Source organism: Canis lupus, chromosome 3 (genome assembly GCF_003254725.2).
Source record: "Canis lupus dingo isolate Sandy chromosome 3, ASM325472v2, whole genome shotgun sequence".
Classification (NCBI taxonomy): Eukaryota; Metazoa; Chordata; class Mammalia; order Carnivora; family Canidae; genus Canis; species Canis lupus.
The window spans coordinates 18121292-18143928 of record NC_064245.1 but is presented as its reverse complement, the minus strand read 5'-3'; the positions used below and the strand labels follow the sequence as shown (position 1 = coordinate 18143928).

At 35.6% G+C, this 22637-nt stretch overlaps 1 protein-coding gene across 1 annotated transcript in view; it reads left to right on the top strand.

The window, feature by feature from the left end:
* ADGRV1 (adhesion G protein-coupled receptor V1) overlaps positions 1 to 22637 on the top strand; it is a 517368-nt gene that overhangs the window by 151068 nt on the left and 343663 nt on the right. The window contains exons 51-61 of the mRNA XM_025438360.3: positions 925 to 1147; positions 1470 to 1674; positions 6507 to 6653; positions 9328 to 9583; positions 11330 to 11532; positions 12717 to 12893; positions 13394 to 13576; positions 15819 to 15998; positions 19686 to 19850; positions 20408 to 20525; positions 22312 to 22432. Of these exons, the coding sequence (XP_025294145.3) occupies positions 925 to 1147; positions 1470 to 1674; positions 6507 to 6653; positions 9328 to 9583; positions 11330 to 11532; positions 12717 to 12893; positions 13394 to 13576; positions 15819 to 15998; positions 19686 to 19850; positions 20408 to 20525; positions 22312 to 22432 (1978 nt within the window). The remainder of the gene's footprint in view (positions 1 to 924; positions 1148 to 1469; positions 1675 to 6506; positions 6654 to 9327; positions 9584 to 11329; positions 11533 to 12716; positions 12894 to 13393; positions 13577 to 15818; positions 15999 to 19685; positions 19851 to 20407; positions 20526 to 22311; positions 22433 to 22637) is intronic.

Sequence of the window (22637 nt, the reverse complement as noted above, 5' to 3'; positions counted from 1 at the left end):
TCAGCTGAGGTCTTGATTTCTCAGGGTTGTGAGTTCAAGCCCTGCATTTGGACTTCATGCTGGATGTGGAGCCTACTTAAAAAAATTTGTCAAGTGAAAAGAATTAATAACTGTCTCTAATTAATATTGGAAAATAAAAAAATAATAATGTAGAGAAATTAAGTATATTTTAAAGATAAACTCTATAGATTATGCATTAAAATCATAAGTTTGAATGCTTTGTAGCAACACTTAAGAAATGCCATATAGGGCACCTGGGTGGCTCAGTGTTTGAGCATCTGCCTTTGGTTCAGGTTATGGTCCCAGGGATCGAGTCCTGCCTCAGGTTCCCCACAGGGAGGTAGCCTGCTTCTCCCTCTGCCTATGTCTCTGCCTCTCTCTGTGCGTCTCTCATGAATAAATAAAATCTTTTAAAAAAATAAAAAAGAAATGCCATATAAATATAGGATTAAGCTTTTTAATTAAGAATTTTTGTAGTCTGTTTATAATTATGTTCATCATGAATTCATATGGATGGTGGCTGGAAAGGAAAATATAAAAATGAAATATTTAGTTATGGGATTATGCATGTCTTTCACTTTTAAAAATATCCTACTATGCTATCCAACAAATAAGTACTGAGATGAATATAAAGAGTCCACAATCCACTTGGGCTTGACTATCCAGTGGTTTCTTATTTAGTAAGTGAATTATGGGTTTACTGTTAGGCTGGTTTAGTTACTCCATAGCATTATAAAAATTACTATTTACACATTCAGTTATTTCAAGTAATATTTTGATTTTCAGAAATCAGGTCATATCAGTGAAATCAAAAATCAAAATGGAACTTTGAGTATGGAAAAATTCTGTTTTGGTACTGCGATGGGAAGTGTGCACAGTGACATACATGTTTTACTATAATTGTCTTTTCTGTCCTTCCCACAGTCCACATCCTTCTTATTGGCCAAGCTATGTCTGCTCTTTACTGCTGGAATTCAGAGCTGAATCGATTCTCTTTCATTCTGGAAGCCCCTTCTGCTCGTGATGCAACTTCTGTTACAGTAAAGTCCCTTAATTCAAGCAAGAATTTAATTGCTCTAGTGGGAGCCATCCACTCATGCATATATGAGCTGGCCTACATCTCGAGCCAGTCTGACTTTATTCCAGGGTAGGTTCAACATTTTATATAGAATCTCTTTATGCTCACCATAGTTTTATATGACACTTAATTTCTGAGTGTTTATTTAATGACTGGAAATATACAAAATATAAGAGTAATTTATAATCTAGAAATTTGGTTATATACCGTATTTCTTATATCTATTTTATCAAGTTAATCAGTATTATGAACATTTTGTATTATAAGTTTATTTATGAAATATGATTTTTCCAAATGTGTAATATCAGTGTTCTGAGAGTTTTATGGGTATGTGTATGTATATGCCTGAGATTTGTTGCAGCCGACTTATTTGATATACTTCTTATGCTAGTTCAGGTGAACTGATATTTGAACCTGGTAACAGAGAAGCTATAATAGCAGTAAACATCCTTGATGATACAGTTCCAGAAGAAGAAGAATCCTTTAGAGTTCAGCTTAAAAATCCCAAAGGAGGAGCAGAGATTGGTATTAATGGTTATGTAAAAATAACGATTTTGTCTAATGATGATGCCTATGGAATCGTTGGATTTGCTCAGGTAAAGATCCCACACTTAGAAATCAAAATGATTTATTATATTTATTTATTTGTTTGTTTGTTTATTTATTTATTTAGAGGGAGAGCATAAGAGTGGGGAAAGAGCAAAGAGAGAGGGAGTAAGAGAGGGAATCTCAAGAAGACTTTGCACCAAGCACGGAGCCCAATGTGGGGCTTGATCTCTCAACCTTCAGATCATGAGCTGAGCTGAAATCAAGAGTCAGACACTTAAGTGACTGAGCCGTTCACCCCCCATTCACTCTGCATTTTACAGTGAACTTTACTGATATCTTATAATTTATAGTCCTACACATTGAAACCTCTGAGTCTACTTGCCCTAATTTTTTTTATTATACTGCTCCCTCTTACAAGATTGACTTTGAAATGTTACCAGTTGGCCCTAGTTCTAGGATTCAGCTCCACTATTAGCCTTAACTCTAGAGGGTGATTATGAAGCAGATTAAAAATAGACTGTATACTGTGTTTTCTCACATACCTCAGCTACTGACCTTTGTGTATTAGAGAGAGAGAGAAAGAGGGAGGGAGGGAGATGTTTATAACTATACATGTATGATGCACATGAAGGTGCTTTTTCCTGAGGAAAGAGAACTATGCAGATCTTACCAAGTTAGCTTCCATGCTCAGACTTCATATTCCTTTACCCATAAGCAAAATGTCATCCATTTATATTGTATCATTTAGCCCTATTTGCCAACTCTATCTTGATTTCTTAAGTAGAGTTATAGCTGCAGCAATCATTCATCTTTCTCTGAAATATTCTCCAAGGAAAACCCAACTTAAAGTGGCTTAAACACCAGAAACATGTCCACAGAGAAGATGGGCTTCAGGGTTGGGTTGGTACTCTACTGTGTCACCATGACTCAGATTCTCTCTCTCCATTTTGCCAACATAAAGCTGATTCTTCATTGGTTGTTTGAAAGCTGATGTTATTGTTAGGGCTACTGCTTTCTTATTCATGTCCAGCTGGGGAAAGAGACAAATGTGGCACTTGGGATAAGGAAGGGATTTCCCAGATGCCTCTAGAGAACTCTTCTTATGTCTCCCTGGCCAGAACCAATAAGCCACTCCATCTGTTCATTAATTTATTCATTCATGTAGCCATTACTTAGCAAACTCTTCCTATGTATCAGATACTGTTTCAGATGCTATCAAAAAATAAAATAGTAAAAAATCTCTACCCTCACTGTCCCAAATTGTAGAGGAGGCAAAGGGAGACATACAGTAGACAAAGACATGTGAGACATCTCTACTATATCTGATGGCAGTAAGTGCCCTGGAGGAACGTTAGGCGGGGAGGCCAGATGGACAGCGTTTTAGAGGGGACTGAGGTTGTGTGCAGAGAAATAAAACATAGGCTGTCAGGGAGGGAGGCGCTGAAGAAGTGATATTAGAACAAAGGCCTGGGGGAGAGAGGTGAAGAACATTCAAGGCAGGGGAGCCATGAACAAGATGAAAGGCCCTGAAGTGAGGCCTCCATTTGGTGAATCAAGGAAGCCACTGTGGCTGAAATCCGAGTTTGAGGGAGAGATGAGGCCCAAGAGGTGAAGGGCCAGGGCCCTGTTATGGGCTTCCCCAGTAGTAACCACGGGTTTGGTGACTTGCTAGGAGGACTCAAAGGATTCAAGGTTTAGTCATACTCATACTAGGATTTATCTATTACAAAGAAGAGGATACAAAGCAAAAATCATCAAGGGAAAAGACTTATGGGACAAAGTGTGGAGGAAATGAGGGGCAAGTTTCCAAGAGCTCTCTCTCAGGGAAGTTATACAGGACACATTTAATTCTCCCAGCACTGAGTTGAATTGTGACAGCATGTGAGATGTGTTGCCATCCAAGCTCATTAGAGACTCAGTGCCTGGGGTCTTAACTGGGGACTAATCATGCAGGCACCCTCAGCCTGACACGTGCCAAAATTCCAGACTCCCAGAGAGAAAGTAGGTGTTCAATATAAACCCCATTGTGTGTACAGTTCAAGCATAGGGAGCCAGTATGAGTCCCAGGAATAGTGGGAATCCTCCTAAACCCAACTTCCTAGACACCGGGTGAGGGCCAATGTTAGAGCAGGCCTTGGAAGGATAGGGAGACTACTATGTGAACTCAACTCCTGCACAAGCTCCTGCATACTGTAATGAAGTTAGCCCCCGAGGGAAAGGGTTGGAGTGGAAGAGCAACTTCATCTGGCTCATTTTAAAAGAACCACTCTGGCCATAGAATTGAGACTCGATTATAAGTGGGCAAGGACAGAAATAGACAGGAAACTAGTGCAGTAATTCAGCAAAAAAACCACAGAGCTACAGGAAGCAGACATTTGCCTTTCAGTGACATAAGGATACCTGTAGAAAGAGCAGATTTGAGGGATGAGATGAGTTTTGAATGTGCTAAGGCCCTGAGTCAATTGTTTGCAGGGGTGGTAAGATCACCCTGTTACCCAGTCTAGCCCCTCTCTGGAGGTAAAGGCAGGTCAGCTTCCTCTGAGGCAGCTCTGCCCAGTATTATATTGTGAGCCATATACATATCTTTAAGTTTTTTAGCCACATAAAAAGAATAGAAACAGGTGAAACTCTTGTTAATGTTTTATTTTACATAACTCAACATATTAACCAACATAAAATGATTGATGGAATAATTTATATCCTTTTTCTTTATACCGTCTTCAACCTCCAGTCTGCATTTTACAGTTATAGACCAGTCACATTTTAGGTGCTCAACAGCCACATGTGGCCAGTGGCTCCTGTGTAGGACAGTGCAGCTCTAAGGCATGAGCTGTTGTGGGGAAGGTTAGGAAAAAGGAAAATTATCTCTGTCTCCACCAGGTCCTCACATGACTTGTTTCCTCATTTTTTGCCAGTCTCTGCTGAAATGACACCTTACCAGAAGGGCCTCCTGGATTAAAAATTGTAACTCCCCACCATCATTCTGTATCTATTTTCTCCTGCCTTGTTCTTAATGAAACTGATAGTGGGCTTTTTTTTTTTGTCTATTGTCAGTTTCTTTTACTAGAATTCAAGGCTGTGAGAGATGACTGAGTTACTGCTTTATTCATAACTTTATTCCAGAAAAGTGCCTGGCACATAGGAGATGCTTAGTAAGAACCCATCGTTATGCAGGGGAGAGGAGAGAATGCTCACATGGCTTTCTCAGGGTCACACAAATACATAGGGCAGAGCTGGGGAGCCTGGAGCAAGAATCAACATGCCCTACTACATGGTCTCATCTTCTCACCTTGGAGCCCTGCTGCAGCTGGGGAGCACATTTCTATGATAGATTTCTCCTTTTGGAAGTTGTTCTAAGATTATTCTAGAGACATTAAAGCACTGTGGTTTAATCCTGGGTTCTTTTAGTCCGTTCAGTAGAATTTCTCAGTACAGGCCTCTTGTGTCTGGACAGCCTGTTCTAAGTTAAGATTTAGTAGATAAAGAGAGTTTCTTGATAATTTTTGGCTGTATTAAATCCTTATTTTTCTAACCCTTATCAACAAAGGGCATTGCCAGAGATACTTCTGTTTGAAAATGCATATATTTTTTGTGAACAAATTATATGAATATTTTATTTCTTTAAAGATTTTTGTTTTTAAGTAATCTCTAAACCCAATGTGGGACTTGAATTTACAACCCCCAAATTGAGTCACCTGCTCTACTGATTGAGCCAGCCAGGTACCCCTATATGCATGTTTTTAAATCAAGATATTTTCTGTAGGAACTTTGAATACTTTGAGCAAGATTTTATAACTATGTAATATTTGTAACAATATGTTAAAATACAGTGTAAAACACTGCCTGCCATCTGATATCCATCCGATAGACTATTTGCATTCCATGTAGAAGCTTTCAGAAGCTTTAAGAAATTCATGGAGGAATTTCTTTTCAGATTACCATTGTAAAAAGACAAGAAAATTAAAACTATTACTGGAAAGATTTTTGAAAATCTTTATACTCCACATTCTTCCTTTATTGCTTATGGATAAACTAGGGGTATTGTAAGAAGGAGCTATGGATAAACTAGGGGTATTGTAAGAAGGAGCATTAATTTTGAGCAAAAGCTCATTCAGCAGCTGGCAAGCTGTAGATGTTAGAGAAGGAGTTCCAGTCACAGGGAGGTAGAAATCAGTCTGGAACAGAAGAAAGAGACTGCAGAGTCTAAGTGAAAAAAGGGCCAGGGGATATTTCTGGCAGGAAAAATAGTTGTAAAGACCAGGGGCTAAAGATGAAACACCATCAATGGAAACCGCAAAGCCTGCAGAACATTTGAGAGGATATGAACTTAAGGGTAAGAGGCATTTGTAAATGATCAGAAAGAGTGCCCTGATTCTCATGATGTCTTTACATTTGACTGGGATTTTAGAGACTATGTAGACCAAAAGCTTATTTTAAAGTAGAAATCAAGACCTAGAGGGGTTGCCAGAAGTTATACAGGGGAAGAAGACTTTCCTTATTTCCTGACTATGTCCTTTCATTTCTATGAACTCTAGATGCTATGTATGATGCTTTCCAAAAGGTATGCTTTTGGAATGTGAAAATATTATGTTCATTGAAGAAATTTGAAAATAAGAGCAACAAGAAGACAAAGTAAAAATAACCCTATAATGATTAACATTTTAATTTACTTTTAGTTATTGAAAAGTGTATTTCAAATTAAAACATGGTCATCGTATATTGCTGTGTTTTATAAAACTATATTTTTCACTTGTATCATGTTGTTTTAATGTATCATGTTGCTTAGTACTGTGAAGTTTGCACACACACAATAGCATGAAATAAAAACCTACCTAGGTAATTTCATCTAATCCCTTGTGACTTCCTGTGTGTTTTCCAGAATTCATTATATAAGCAAGTAGAAGAAATGGAGCAAGATAGCCTCATAACCTTGAATGTTGAGCGCTTAAAAGGAACGTATGGTCGTGTAACCGTAGCGTGGGAAGCTGTTGGAAGTATTAGTGATATATTTCCTACTTCAGGAGTGGTATGTAATTTACAAAATTGCAGGAGAGTCACTTTTAAATTATGATTACTATTGATGCATGGGACCAAACCCTACTTCAAGGATGAAGTGTTTGAGTTTAACCATGTCAACACTGGAACCTATTAATCACTGTAGAGAGGGATACAATTTAATGTTAGCTTTAATGTTAGTTTTAATGTTGTGATTATTGTTCTTTTTTTCTGTAATTCCAAAATTGTCTGTAAAAAAAATCATCCCTTTTGTTGGCCAAATTATGGATGTGTTACAGTTTCAGAAAGATAAAACCAATCAAACTGGAGATGGAAATATGGTTTCAAGATTTGGGTAAAATGGAAGCAGTAAATAGGGCACAATTTTTTTTAAGTTTTTATTTACTTATTCATGAGAGACCCAGAGAAAGGCAGAGACATAGGCAGAGGAAGAAGCAGAGAGCCTGGGATCCCTGGGTGGCGCAGCGGTTTGGCACCTGCCTTTGGCCCAGGGCGTGATCCTGGTGACCTGGGATCGAATCCCACGTCGGGCTCCCAGTGCATGGAGCCTGCTTCTCCCTCTGCCTATGTCTCTGCCTCTCTCTCTCTGTGTGACTATCATAAATAAATTTTAAAAAAATTTTAAAAAATTAAAAAAATAAAAGAAGCAGAGAGCCCGATGTGGGACTCGATCCCTGGACCCCAGCCCTGGGATCACAACCTGAGCCAAAGGCAAAGACGCTCAACCACTGAGCCACCCAGGTGTCCCAGTAGGGAACAAATCTATGTAAGGTAGACATATGTATGAAAAAGTAGATTAGAATTGCTGAATGATGTAAGTTGAGTTTCCTGTAGACAGACTCTGTGATTGTGGGTGAATTCCTGGGGAGACACAACTATAAGGAAACAAGGAAGGTAGGGATGTGCAGAGGGGAATGTTGATCCCTGGGTAGTTGTACCTGAGGTTGAGTCTCTGAGGAAGTTCTGGAGCTGAGCTGGTCCTTTGGAGTTGTTTCCAGTTAGAGCAAGGAGGCTGAGATTTTGCATCCCTGTTTTAGCCATCCTAGACCTCACACCACATTGAGTGGGGCATAACCTTGAGTGAAAGTTTGCTACAGCTGAAGGCAGCTCCCACTGAGAAATGTAAAAGCTGTTATTCCCACTAGCTGGGGGATGGGTGCATCAGTCCCAAGAAGGGATTTGGGCAGAGGATCACTTTATCTACTCTTGGAAAATAGTATAAAATTGGGGCACTGGTTGAAGAATGGAATCAGAATTGGGTCAGAGAAGCAAATGGAAAGAGAGAGTTTAAAGAACCTTTAGTTCCTAATTGGAAGATGGGTGGTCTTCTAGACTCATCTCAGGTTTCATAGATTTATCCCTGTATTTTCCCCAAATACTTCTTTGAAGAGTTCCTTTAAAAGATCTCTCATGAAATTATCTCACAAAACGACAAGTGAATGTTATGACCCACCATTTCTAGGTTTCTGTATCGTTTGAAAGGAGATTAGAGCTTCAGTGTCTTAAAAATGTTATCGCAAATTTTATTGCATTGAATATTTACTTTACACAAATTATCAGATCTATTTATACAACTATATAAGTTGTATTTATCAGGTTCTGTATGTTCTGAATTGTATTTTCACAAATAATCTTTCTTATATAAACATGACTAAAATGATTTCTATTTAAATGGAGAATAGTATATTAAATGTAGACTATATTTGGAAGAATTAATTGTTTTATTCAAGATTCAGTAAACCATTGATATAGAGGGCCAGATAGTGAATATTTTAGACTTGTGTGCTATTATAGTCTCTTTCCTAGATACCCAACTTTAGTTTTCTAGCACAATAAAGTGTTGAACAGTATGTAATTGAATGAACTTGTCTGTATTCTGGTAAAACTTGATGAAAAAAAAATGGATTTGGCCAAAGAGTAGTAATTTTCTGACCCCGATTTTATTAATAAAGCTCTTGAGTTTATATCAACTACCTTCTTAAGGTGGAGAGATGAACAACAAAATGGGCCTGGAATGCTAGTTTGAATGATTGCAGTATGTAGTCGTGTTGCTAGAGAATAGAGCAAATGGAGAGAGCTGGGAAATAATATTCAAAGAGCATACAGAAGCCCTATCAGAAAGGATTTCAGATGCCTTTTAGAAAATTTGGATTTGACTATAGACAATAGAGGCACAGCAGGAGGAGAGAGATGCTTTGATTTGTATCTCTTTTAATCTTTCTCTACCTCTATTTTGGTTGATTCATTGTTAAATTACACATCTATTCAGAGTTTAATCAAAGGAAATAGCAAACCTGGCAAAATTTTTGTAGGGAAAAATGTTTAAACTTAGTATGTCAACTTTTTTTATTTCTACAGATTTTTTAAAAATACAGTATCTGGGACTTAGACTCCCAGAGAGACCGTGTACCCTATATTTTAATAGAATGCAGCCTTCAGGATGTGACAGTTCAGCTGCATGTTTTATCAGATTGAGTTTCCATAATGGTTTACTTTTTTTCTTTTTCCTACAATCTTCCATTTTTAATATGAAAAACATTTGAGTGATTTGTAGAATCATATTGTGTCACTTAAATCCCTCTTGTTATATAAGTTGTGGTCAGTATTGAAAGAAAACTTAATCTTTTGAAAATGCACGGTGATAATTACAAAATAAATAAAATCTTCTTTCTTTAAAATTTTAGATCTCATTTTCTGAAGGTCAGGCACTGTCTACAATCACGCTGACTATTCTTGCTGATGATGTTCCAGAGTTATCAGAGATTGTGAGCATAACACTCATTCGAATTACCACAGAAGGAGTTGAGGACCCATCAAAAGGTGCTACCATTGATCAGAAAAGAAACAAATCTGTGATAACGACTTTGCCCAATGACTCACCTTATGGCTTGGTGGGTTGGCATACTGAATTTCTCTTCGTTAGAGTAGCAGAGCCTAAAGGTAAGTGTTAAATATTTTTCAGGGTCTAGTAAGTTTTACTGGGTAATTTCATTGTAATGTTTACTAGGAATATAAATCCCTTCATATATATATATATATATGTTAAATATATATATATATATTTAACAGATCATATTCAATCCTTTTTACTTTTTATCTGTTTATTAAATTTTATGATCATATAATCACTCAGCAATAGTGCTATAAGAAACATCTTTACTCTTTTGAGACCTTGCTATCGTAATAGAGACATTAATAGTTTAATCATTACAGTAAAGGTGATAGGTTTTTATTTTACTTTCTCTTCATTCTTTACTTATCTCTTCTCTTTTTTTTGTTAAGATTTTATTTATTTATTCATGACAGACAGAGATAAAGAGGCAGAGACACAGGTAGAGGGAGAAGCAGGCTCCATGCAGGGAGCCCGACATGGGACTCAATCCCGGAACCCCAGGGTCACGTCCTGGGCCGAAGGTGGTGCTAAACCGCTGAGCCACCCGGGCTGCCCTGTTCTCTTTCTACACCCAGATACCTCTAGGTAGATTTTCAACAGTTATAGGGACAATAAGCAACACAGCGAGAAGTATTTGGAACTCAGGGTATTAATTGTTAAACCCAAAGCAGTAATTAGAATGATACATTTTTTGTGAAGTGCTAAGTAACCAGTCCCTATTTCCCTTAAGCTTAGTGCTGAAATCTTTGCCTAAATAACTATTCGAGCAGCTGTAGGATAAATAGATTTTTGTAGATAAAGGCCATTTGACTTATTTGAACAAATATATTTGAACATATGTGTATCTTTAGTATGCAGTGTGAAGCCTCTAGAATTTTCAGACAGAAATGTGCATATCTTTCAAAGACCTTTCATTTAAATAGTTGATGTGAAAAGAATGGCATATAATCATGTACCTGGGCCTTTATATGACTGTATATATGGGAAGAGAAGTGGGAGACTTAAAATATGTTCACTTATTCATTCAAGAAACATTTTGAAGCACCTAATAAGTGCCACAAATTGTGCTGTGTGTTCTGGAAACAAAAACACAATTTTAGTTTATTAGAACGATTGACCAGTGGGAAAGATTGACAAGCATTTTTTGGCCCATTTATATGGCAAGTAAAATTTTAAAAAATGAAAAAAATTAAGTTAAAAAATTCATGCCATGAAATACTTTGATTCTTGTGATAGACCCCTCACTATAAGAACAAAATTATTTTTCTTCTAAAGATTATTAAATGAGTTTGTGTGTTTAATTTTTCATTTTCTTTTTTTTTTTTAAAGAACTTTATTTATTTGAAAGAGGCAGAGAGCAGAGACCCCGTGCTAAGTGCAGATGCAGGGCTTGATTCCCTGACCCTGCAATCATGACCTGAGCCGAAATCAAGAGTTGGAGGCTTAACCACCTGAGCCACCCAGGGGCCCCATAGTTTTTCATTTTTGAAGAATCTTCTTAGCATTTGTAATTAACTGTCAATCTGCACATATATACTTTCCTAAGACTTTCAGCCGTTTTCATTAAAGCTCATGTTATATGCAACATAGGAGAGTGCGTTAGAGAACCCAAAATGAGGATTCACAACTGGGATATAATGTGTAGCAATTGTCAGCACAACTTTAGAGCAAGGAGGATAAAGCGCAGAATGCTCCTTGGGAGAATACATTAGGGTAGTATAGAACATTCCACCTTAAGTGCTTGGAGTGGTATCGAATACACAGAGAAAAACTTGTTTACTTGTCTTTCTCAGAGAATGTCACCATTCTTCAGTTACCAATTGTTCGAAATAAAGGACTGCTTGGGGACATTGCCATTCATTTGATAGCTAAACCCAATTTCTTATTGCAAGTCAATAATCAAGCTACTGAGAATGAAGATTATGTGCTACAAGAAACAACAATAATAATGAAAGAAAATGTAAAAGAAACTTATGTCAAAGTTGCCATTTTGCCGGTAAGTTTAGGCTGCAGTGAATCTGATGTAAAATAAAGGAAAATGCTCTTAGAGATAAAAATGTGATTAAAAAAAAAAGAAAGAAAGAAAAGTGTGATGCTCTTAAAGATAAAAATCTTTGAAAAGGTTGCTCTCAAATGTAAAATTGTGAGTATTGTAACTGGAATATTGTTTGAATGACCTCTGAAGCATTGAATTAGGATTTAATTGCATATCTGATTGGATCCACTATTTTGTTGGTTGGTTTTGTTAAAGTATTGAGCAAATGAATGAAATGCCCAAATTAATCAGATTATTTTTATTGTTGGTTTGATAGGGCAGTATTTTCATGTCATGATACAATTACTCAAATCAAGAATATTCTTCAGAGATTTTAGATCTGGTATTAGTGCTCTTTCATGTATGTAAGGAGAAAGGTGTATATATCTGTAATGATTCACAAGAAACTGACAGTAGTAAATACTGTTATTTATAATATTATAACTAAATATTGTATATATTACAATACTATATATAATAATATTAAAATAAATACGTCCTATATTATTAGACAAAGATAACGTTGCAGCATAGTAACATCAGTGTTACTAATAGTGTTATTAGTGATAATAGATAGTAGTACCCTCTGGAAAGGACATTCTGGGAAAGACATGTGGGATGGGACAAAACATAAGTTTCCTGCCTTGTTCATTATGTATTATTTTTGTCTTTTGAAATTTTTTATTACCTATTCCAAAACAAAGTAACAGTGTTTAATAAGTTAATTAAAATATAGGAATAATGTCTAGATTTACAAGTCTAAAGCTTTCACTTTTAAGATATATGTAGCATTTACCATTTTTCCTATATTTGGGGGTGTGTATTATACACAAAAAACATATTGATAGAATATGGTCAGAATTGTGTGACGGATTTTTAAAAATTATTTTACTTGCTATTAAGTATTAGGCTTCAATTAAAAACTGACCAGTAACCTTGAATATCCCCTAAGATTCTGAAGTTGTCAGTGGGAATGTGTTAAAATATGAAAAGGAATCTTTTTTGTTTGTGTGAAAGAGCTTTTCATTCCTGTAGGCAGCCATTTATTTCTCACTGAAAAATATCAGGTTTCCAAGGCAAATTCAGTGTATTTTTAAAAATAGAACATAATCTCTCTCCTGTTCACCCCTCAACCCCCACCCCAGGATGATGCTCCCGAGTTGGAGGAAGGATTTATTGTCAACATCACTGATGTGTACCTGGTGAATTCTGACTTCTCTGCAGGACAGCCAAGTGTGCGGAGGCCTGGGATAGAAATAGTTGAAATAATGATTGAAGAAAATGATGATCCCAGAGGAATTTTTAACTTTCATGTTACCAGAGTGAGATAAATTTCAATATATTTATAGTAATACAGAAGCTTCTACATGCTGACTTGACCAATGTCATATATTTTCTGCAAAATAATTGGCTTTCCTTGTAGATATTTATAAATATCTGTCTTAAAATTTATCTTATAGACTAATTCTTAGTTCTCTTTGTGTTAGAACAAACGATTAAGCAAGATTATTTTCATTACACTTAAATGTAAGAGTCCTAGAGGCAACTGTCTGACTCAGTTGGAAGAGTGTGCAACTCTTGATTTCTAGATCGTGAGGTCAAGCCCAACACTGGGTGTAGAGATTACTTAAATGAATAAATAAATAAATAAATTGAAAAACTTTTAAAAAATGTGGGAATTCTGAAATTTATTATGTATGTTTATATCTGATGATTGATTTGTACTTTGAAGGGTAAAATAGAAGAATAATTCATTTAGAAAGTGATGACACATAAGAAGTTAATTTTGTCTTGTATTTTAACTTATTTTCTTTACTTAAAGGATGTTGGTGGAGTTATTTCTGCCTATGAAGTGCCTCCGCCCCTGAATGTTCTTCAGATTCCTGTAGTCCGGCTGGCTGGAAGCTTTGGGGCAGTAAATGTTTATTGGAAGGCAACATTGGACACTGCTGGCCTGGAAGACTTTAAGCCATCTCATGGGATTCTTGAATTTGCAGATAAACAAGTATGCTAATCACGAACATATTAACAATTTTTGGTTGTACTTCAAACATTTTATAGATATTCACTGAGTGAATGTGCATAGTGTATTATACTTTATATATCAAGCCAAACAGAATTATTATTAGTTAACATGTTTAATTTGTTAACGGACATAGGAAAAGAACATAAACAGGCAAGAATCCCACCCTTTTCTGAACTTCCCCACCTGATTCTATTTTAAGCAGAAGTTAAAGGGGAATAATAAATGGCTTAGAAGTGCCTAAGAATGTATTTTAAAAAGTGCCTGATGAATTTCACTATTCCTATTTAGGTTAATTTATTTTATTTATTTCTTAATGCTTATCAGTATAGGTATTTATTTACTTATGGTTTGCACTAAAAGTGTGCACATTTATTACTTTTAATATCTAAAACTTTTTGTTATAATTAAAAACAAGACTTTTTAAAATGATAGAAAAACTAATTAAAACTGGAAAAATTGAAAAACAGTATTTTAGATTTGGGCCAAAGCATTCTCTAAGGGTTATAAGTCTTGCAAAGTGGGCATTTTGTAATATGTAAGTATAAATGTTTTCATAAAATTTTAAATCAATAAATGGAAAAAGCATGTGAATAACCTTGCAAATGTTAATAGCCTCAAATGGCAATATCCACCTACACAAAGTCTGATTTTGCCAAGACAAATTTGTACAGTATGCATCAACTTATTAGTTGCTGCTGAAAAGTAACCATACAGATCTAGACTTTCCTACACATAATGGTCTATGTTGTTAATATTTGAGATTATTAATTTTTAACAAATTTAGAACTTTGAAACATTTCCTACTAAAAGGTGGGGGGAAATGCAGATTTTTTACACTAAAAGTAGAAAGACATTGATTTTTCATCAAAATAGCCTTCCACCTTTACTTATTACCAACGTTTTATTTTGTATATAAGGTTGAAATCCCATTATTTAACAGTGCCTGAAGATCATCATCATTCTTAAAGTTAACATTCTCTAGGGTGGGTACTCAGTATTTTACAGTATAGATTTGAGGTGCAGACATTTTATTTTATTTTTTAAGATTTATTTATTTATTCATTCGTGAGAAACACACAGAGAGAGGCAGAGACATAGGCAGAGGAGAAGCAGACTTCCCGAGGGGAGCCCAATGCAGGACTCAATCCCAGGACCCCGGGATCATGCCAGATGTCCAGCCACTGAGCCACCCAGGCATCCCAAAGTGCAGACATTTTATTAAGCTTCCATTTAACATTTGGTTTTGCTTAAGTTTCTGCCTGTGAGTGTAAATCCAGTTTTCTTGCTTTGCTCTTTTATTAAAGGATTTAGGTAGATTTAGGTAGAAAAACTTCATTTTCTGGTAAATGTCTGTGTCAAAATACTGGACTTTCCCTCTGAGATATAGGAAAGATTTTACATGTGGAGATACAACTGGAATATTTTTTTAAAAGACATATTTATTTAATAGAGAGAATGGGGAAAGGGGAAGGGCAGGAGCAGGGGAGGGGCAGATGGAGAGGGAGACAAGCAGACTCCTCACTGAGCAGGGAGCCTGATGTGGGGCTTGATCCCAGGACATTGAGATCATGACCTGAACTGAAACCAAGAGCCAGCGGCTCAACCACCTAAGCCATCCAGGTGCCCCACAACTGGAATGTTTTTATGACCAATAGTGAAATCACAAGGTGGGCCAAGTTTTACTTATTTGTAAGCTATAAAAATGTTTAACATGGACCCAGACAGATGAATGACATCCTGATCATAAATATGTAAGTACAGCAGATTTGGGTTTTCTTCCTACCATTATAAGAGTGATGTTTGAAACCAAAGGGATTTATTCTAACTGCCAAAGACAATGGTAATTTCTGTGATTTATGCTTATGCAATGGTTGTTACACCCTGTGTGGCATTTTAAATATTTTTGTTCAAGAATCAGGCTTCATGCTTTTTGTATACATAAATAATGCTATATTTTATTACATATATAATTTCCTTTATCTTGAAAATAATAGACTGTAAATTTCTGACTTTGAAAATCTCTGTAATCTATATATTTTTAAAATAGTATTATGAACATAATTAGACAAAAAATACTTTTCTGTCAACTAAAAGTTTATATATGATCAAAAATTGCTATTACATTATATCCTCCTTGCTTCTTACTCTCTGTCCTTCCCTCTTTCCCTCCCTCCCTTCTTCTTTCTCTCCCTCCCTCTTTTCTTTCTTCTTTCTTTTGTAGGTTACTGCAATGATCGAAATTACCATAATTGATGATGCTGAACTTGAACTCATGGAGACATTCAATATTTCCTTAATCAGGGTAGCTGGAGGTGGCAGGCTTGGTGATGATGTTGTGCTAACTGTTGTTATTCCACAAAATGATTCTCCATTTGGAGTATTTGGATTTGAAGAAAAGACTGTAAGTTACATGTATCAGGGAGAGGATGCCTTCTTCTAGACTAATTTTTGTAATTTTTAGAAGAAAGATTTATTTTTTAAAAAAACTGTTACTGCTCACTTAATGATTCTCTGCTCAAGAGTACTTAGAGTTGGCTATTGAATTAAGGGCCAATCTTTTCATGTATGTTTGTTTGACAGTGATGAGTACTCTTACATCAGCATTTATGAGGAGGAACAAATTCTTATTATTTATTTGTTTGTTTATTTTTAAAGATTTTACTTATTTATTCATGAAAGACACACAGAGAGAAAGAGACAGAGACACAGGCAGAGGGAGAAGCAGGCTCCATGCAGGGAGCCCAACATGGGACACTATCCTGAGTCTCCAGGATCACGCCCTGGACTGAAGGCGGCGCTAAACCACTGAGCCACCTGGGCTGCCCATAAATTCTTATTTATTGGGTAGCATAGACTAGATCCACTTTTTGTCCATACGTTCTGTTCTCAGTCTGTCTTGCTGCCAATCCCCCATTCTGGTCACAAGCCAAGATTCTAAAATAGATCTAAGTGTTACACCCTAGGATACATTTAGCTGAGGGGGGGGGGGCAGGGATTTATTTTGCCCACCCTTCTGATACTCTCTTTTGACTTATATTGAACAAACACCACAGTCACCCTAGCTTAAGTGTTTGTCTCTTCTTTCTTCCCTCTTACTTCCCAGGGCTATCTCCTTCCAAGACTTGCAAGAGGGAAGGCAATTATTTTTATCAGTTTAACTGCAGAGAGAGAAAAAAAGCTTAACCAATCATTTATGCAGCCAGATTTGGTGGCTAGTACTAAATGACCTCTACATCTTAAAAATAAAATGAATTTTTAAAACTATACCATAATTATCATGATGACTTTATGTTATAATTTTTAAGACTTTATCTTTCAAAGGAAATTCCAGGATGCAATAATCATAAATACATGTAGGTAATTCTGACATATACAAATTTTCTGGCTCTATAGGTCACCAGTCTCTTTATTTGATCATTTATAGATAATCAGTAATTCATCATAGGTCATTTTAAAATAATAAACAGTTTGCTCTAATGCTAATTATCTTTACTGTTCTATGGATACAAGGCTAAACCTATAAGCTTGCCTGTTAGGGCTGGGCTTCCCAGATGCTTCAAAATTTAAATAAAGTGTAATAATTGCCTAATGATTTGATTATTGAAATTTCAATTTCGTAAGAGAATGAGACCATAAGAGGGACAGGACACACTTCTGCTACAGTTTAGTGAGACCCTTTTGGGGAAGGAATAAGCAGAAGTGTTTGTAAGGAGTGGTAAATTCACAAGAGAGTGGCTGTGAATGTTTGTTCAGCAAAATGAAAGTCTGGGAAACATAAAACTATTAGCATAAAGAAGAGAGTAAGGGGATCCTTGGGTGGCTCAGTGGTTTAGCGCCTGCCTTCAGCCCAGGGTGTGATTCTGGAGTCCCAGAATCAAGTCCCATGTTGGGGTTCCTGCATGGAGCCTGCTTCTCTCTCTGCCTGTGTCTCTACCTCTCTCTATGTGTGTCTCTCATGAATAAATAAAATCCTAAAAAAAAAAAAGTAAAAAGTATCCATATTATTATTAACTTGAGATATGGATATCATTAATATTTTGTTGTATCTCAACAATGCTTTTTTCTTTGCATATGTGAAAAGAAATATTTTAATCCATATAAATATGTAATTTAACTTTTATAACTTGTCTCTGTTAGCTTCTGAGGTTAGATGAAATGTTCAGGGTTTCAGTCAAATCTTCAATGGGAAAACCTTAAAATAATGTTTCCACTTTTAATTTGATCATGCTTCTGGACTCTTAGGTGTTAGACTGTATGTTTAGAAGCTTATCTCACTGTCAGGGAAAATGAAGAGTTATATTGCTACTCATAAATAATTTTTGTTTCTTCATTTTATCTTAACTACTGTCATCAACTTTGGTGCACATTTGGTCTGGAAATTGATATCTTATTGTGATAACTTCAAATTTCCAATTTGTCTTGTGATCCAGAAGTAAGAGTGAGGTTACTCAATCCCTGTGTTATTTCTTATAAGTGACGAGTAAACGAGTTAACATACATAAAGCACTTGCAACTGGGATGTACACTCAGTAGGGGGTCAGTTACTGTTTTTTTCATTATAATATCAGGAGCAGCTTGTTGCTCAGCACTTTGTGGCTCCTTCTTTTATATTGTTTCTTACTGCCAAAGGCCCTTCTAATACAGAATTTATCTTTTACCATGTATCTAAGATACACAGTATTATGTATACAGTGAACATTTTATTAGCATTATTTAATGAAACATTAGATTTAGAACTTAAGAATAGTGAGGAAAGATTGTTGGTAGAAATCTGTCAAAATTAATAAGCTGCTCCCAAGGGCAATATGGTAAGTATACCAAAGCACTGACCATAACAGAGGCTCAAGAAATCTGTTTGTGAAACCTCAACTCAAATGTCATTATCTATGGAATATCTATGGAAACAAAAAGGACTTACATATGAATTAGAAGTTTATAGTGGATTTCTTTTTTCTCACTTTGTTTGCTTCTTATTTGATATTTCTCTTCTCTGAGAAGTGGTATGAATAGCAATGGATGTGGAGTCAGAGCATCTGAACCACAAGAGGAGGTTCCTCTTCTCCAACTATGTGCATATATCTAGCCCTTAGATTTCTTCGAGTTTCTGTGAGGCTTAAATAAAATAAAATGTATGCCAGAATTGACATAAAATGGAAGCTTGATAAATATTAGTTGGCTGTAAATCTCTGCTCTGGGTACCAGTACAAAATCTCAGGAAAAAAAAAACAACAACAACTTTGTATTAGGCATTTCAGTGTCTGTCTTAAAAGTGGAAAAGATTATGTTATATTTTTATATTTACATAACAGGTGGATATTATAGGCTCAGTTTGGACTTTGTTTTACAGAGTCAGTGTATGCAATTCAGTTGCACTAAATCTCTTAATAAGGATCTTGTGTAAAAAATAAATGGTACAGGTAAATCAACATACTGAGTTTCCTTCTCTCTTTATGGCAGGTTAAAAAAAACCTCTTTCAAATTTGGGTTTACTAAATTGGCCGGCTGTAGATAATTAGGAGGGCACATTTGGTCTGTATTATGTGGGGAGCCTGACTGCCATTAACAAAGAATCCCTAAATCCTACTTCCTTAACATAGTAAGAGTTATTTCTTCTTCATGCAAGAGTCCTACATTTGTGTTCCTGTTGGAGGTCTTATGGACATCTCCTCTCCAACTGGCATCTTAGGCACTGGACTCTTTCCTTTTGTGGTTCTGTCTTCTTTAGGTCCTGGGAGTCCTCTCTAGTCACTCAGCAAATGAGGAAAAAAGGAATGTGGAATGTTCTGTGTAAAGCTGATGGCCAGACTGTTAGGAGGAGCATACTTAATTTCCCACATGCTCTGTTGGCCAGAGTTCAGTCACATGTTCCACCTAATTGCAGGAGATCCCAGGAAATGCCAGTAGCAGACCACCTAGTACAAAGAAGGAAATGGGGTTTGGTGAAACATTGTTTTTTTCTGCCACATGATTATAAGATGCCATGAATAGAGTTCTAAATTGAAAAGTTGCAGTCATTGTCAATAGAAATAAGATTGTTTTTCCTGCTCTTTTTTTATTTTTCCACCTAACTGGATTTTCTTTCTTTTAGGTAATGGTTGATGAATCTCTTTTGTCTGATGACCCAGATTCATATCTGACATTGACAGTTGTCCGATCCCCAGGAGGAAAAGGAGCTGTTCGACTTCAGTGGACCATAGATGAGTCAGCTAAAGATGATCTCAGGCCTTTGAATGGGACACTTCTTTTTGATGAGGTACAGTCAGCATCAGGATTCCTGTAGGTTTACTTGAACTTATGTTTGTTTTATTCCATAATATTGCTTATGAGTTCATATGATGGTATTTACTACAGCTGGAATTTTTTTGAAATCATATGCATTTTGTAGGACAATGACACACACACCCCTACATGTCTGAAATCAGATTTAATTCAGACACTGCCTCCATCCCACCATCAAAACTTCCTCTCTCAACATTTCCTGTCCTGACTGAGTACAAAACCAGTCAACCAAGCTGGACATCTGGGTGTCCCCATTTCCACCCATTCTGTAACCCTTGCATATATTTTATCACTGGGCCTGGTCAATTTTCAGACAATGTAGAGGTTATGCTAATTTTTTCCTATTGAAAACTTAAATGAGATTTATGGTCAGAGTTAATTTTTATATAGTAATTTGCTCCAGAGGCAGCTTGTAATTCTAAGGTACAAAAAAGACACACTTTAAAAATGCTTATGAACATAAGGATTATTCCACTAATGAGAAAGTTTGGCACAATCTAGAAAACTTATTATTCCTCTCATTTGATATAGACAGAGTCTCAGAAGACCATTGTATTGCACACACTTCATGATACCATGTTGGAGGAGGACAGGCGTTTCACCATTCAGTTGATATCATTTGATGAAGTAGAAATATCTCCAATAAAAGGTAAGAGAAATTCATATTTTTGGAACTTAAAAAGTAGATACTCAGAAAAAATATAACCAAATAATCAATAGTTAGAAAGTTAGGTTTTATAAATTCCTAAAATATTTGCTATAACATAAAGATGTCATTTTGTACATATATTACAGCCAAAGAAATTTTAAAACTAAAATCTAATACCTGATATTGGTAAAGTCATATGTCAAAAATTTTATAATACTTAGCTGTGTGATTTTTTTAAAAGATGTTTATTATAGTACTGTTTATAAAATAAAATATGGAAGCTTCCTAAATTGTCCATCAATCAGAGACCTGTTAAATATGACAGGATACCATGTAAGTATTCAAAAGGATATAGTATAAAAAGCCTTAATTATGTTAAAACTTAAAAACAATTAGTCGACAGTAGACTTCATAACATGTTCAGAGTTATCCCATTTTTGTCGTATGCACGTTTTAAATGTGTTTGGAATTATTTACTTGAAATAGTGGGTTTTGATTACCTATATTTTCTACACAAACATATAATGATCACATATTACTTTTATAATAAAATATTATTTTAAAACCTAGCATATTGTGCCTATTTTCAGCCTACTATTCCTATTTTCATCTGAAAGTGATTACTTCAGTATTTTGACATTTTAGAAACGGGTGTTGTAATTCTCATTTGCCTATGGTCTATATGAAAATTTGTTTCTTAGGTCTGGATAAAAAGGATTAATGGTTCTAAAGTGGTTTCATAGTGGTACAAACAATAATACCCATAAAAAAATGCCCAACAACTTTGCTATGAAAGCTTAATGACTGTTACACGCCCCTTTTTTGCCATTAAGAACTCCATTCTACGTGAGGGTGTGTGGCCAAAAAAGCAGAATGCCATGGCCAAAAGATTGTCGGAATTGTAGAGAAAAAATCACTGTATGGTAGTTATTCTTTTTGCATTTTCATCTAGAGAACTTTCTAGCAAACTTGTGAGAGAATCTTCTTCCATACATCTTAAGTTAGCTAAGTTGTCAACACCACATTAAATATCAAGATTGATGACATAGACTAACTAGCATAAGAATATACCCGTGGTTCAGGGTGAATTATATATCGATATAAAAAATTACTAATGTATTTCGAACTGTGACATACTTGGACATGAAAGACCACTGTTGGTTTTATTAATCCACTGCCAAAGAAAGTGAGAGTATGGTAATTCAGTCCTTTGTTTCATGAAACCCTAATACGAGCTTCTGGAAATGATTTTCTTCAAGTTACTGCTAAATTATAATATGAGTACCCACATTACTTGGTATGATTTTTCTTTCCATTAATATTTGACACATTTTTATAAATGCTTATAAGCAAGTAGTAGAGTCAGAAAATTAAAAAGTAAAAAAAAAAAAAAAGAAAATTAAAAAGTACCCAGAAATTCTTACTTTTGCCACATAAACCAGTTGCAGTGAACTGCAAAATGGTTACTGCAGAAGTGGATTAATGCAAATGGTAGAAGAGTATTTGCTTATCATGGGAGTGATAGTCAAATTATTACCCACTCTTTCCTGCCCTCTTTCATTAAAATATGATCTAGGGCAAGTTACTTGCCTCAATGTCTTGAGTGCCTCAGTATGCTTAAATAATTTCATTGATAAAAGGAAGATAATGTTAGTACCTAATTTATATCATTGTCATGACAACTCATAAGATTAGCATATGTGAAGTGCTGAGAATTTTGTCAGGCATGTACTAAGTGATTACATGTGTTTGCTACATACATGTTACGTATCAACTTCCAACTTAGGTAGTGCATCAATAATTATTCGGGGAGATAAGGGAACATCAGAAGTTGGGATAGCTCCGTCATCTAGGCATGTCCTCATTGGAGAACCTTCAGGAAAGTATAATGGTACTGCTATCATCAGGTAAGGGCTTCTTGGTTTTTTTTTTTTTTGCTTAGGTGTAGATTTTGAAGTTTTATTTAAATCACTAACATTTTTGTGCCATTAAGTGTGCTGTTCTCATTACATACATATTTTTCAAGCATCATCATTTTATATATTGGTATCATCTTGTGAAAAGTAGAAAAAAATTTTGGCAAAAATTGAAGATATATCCTGACCTTGTCTT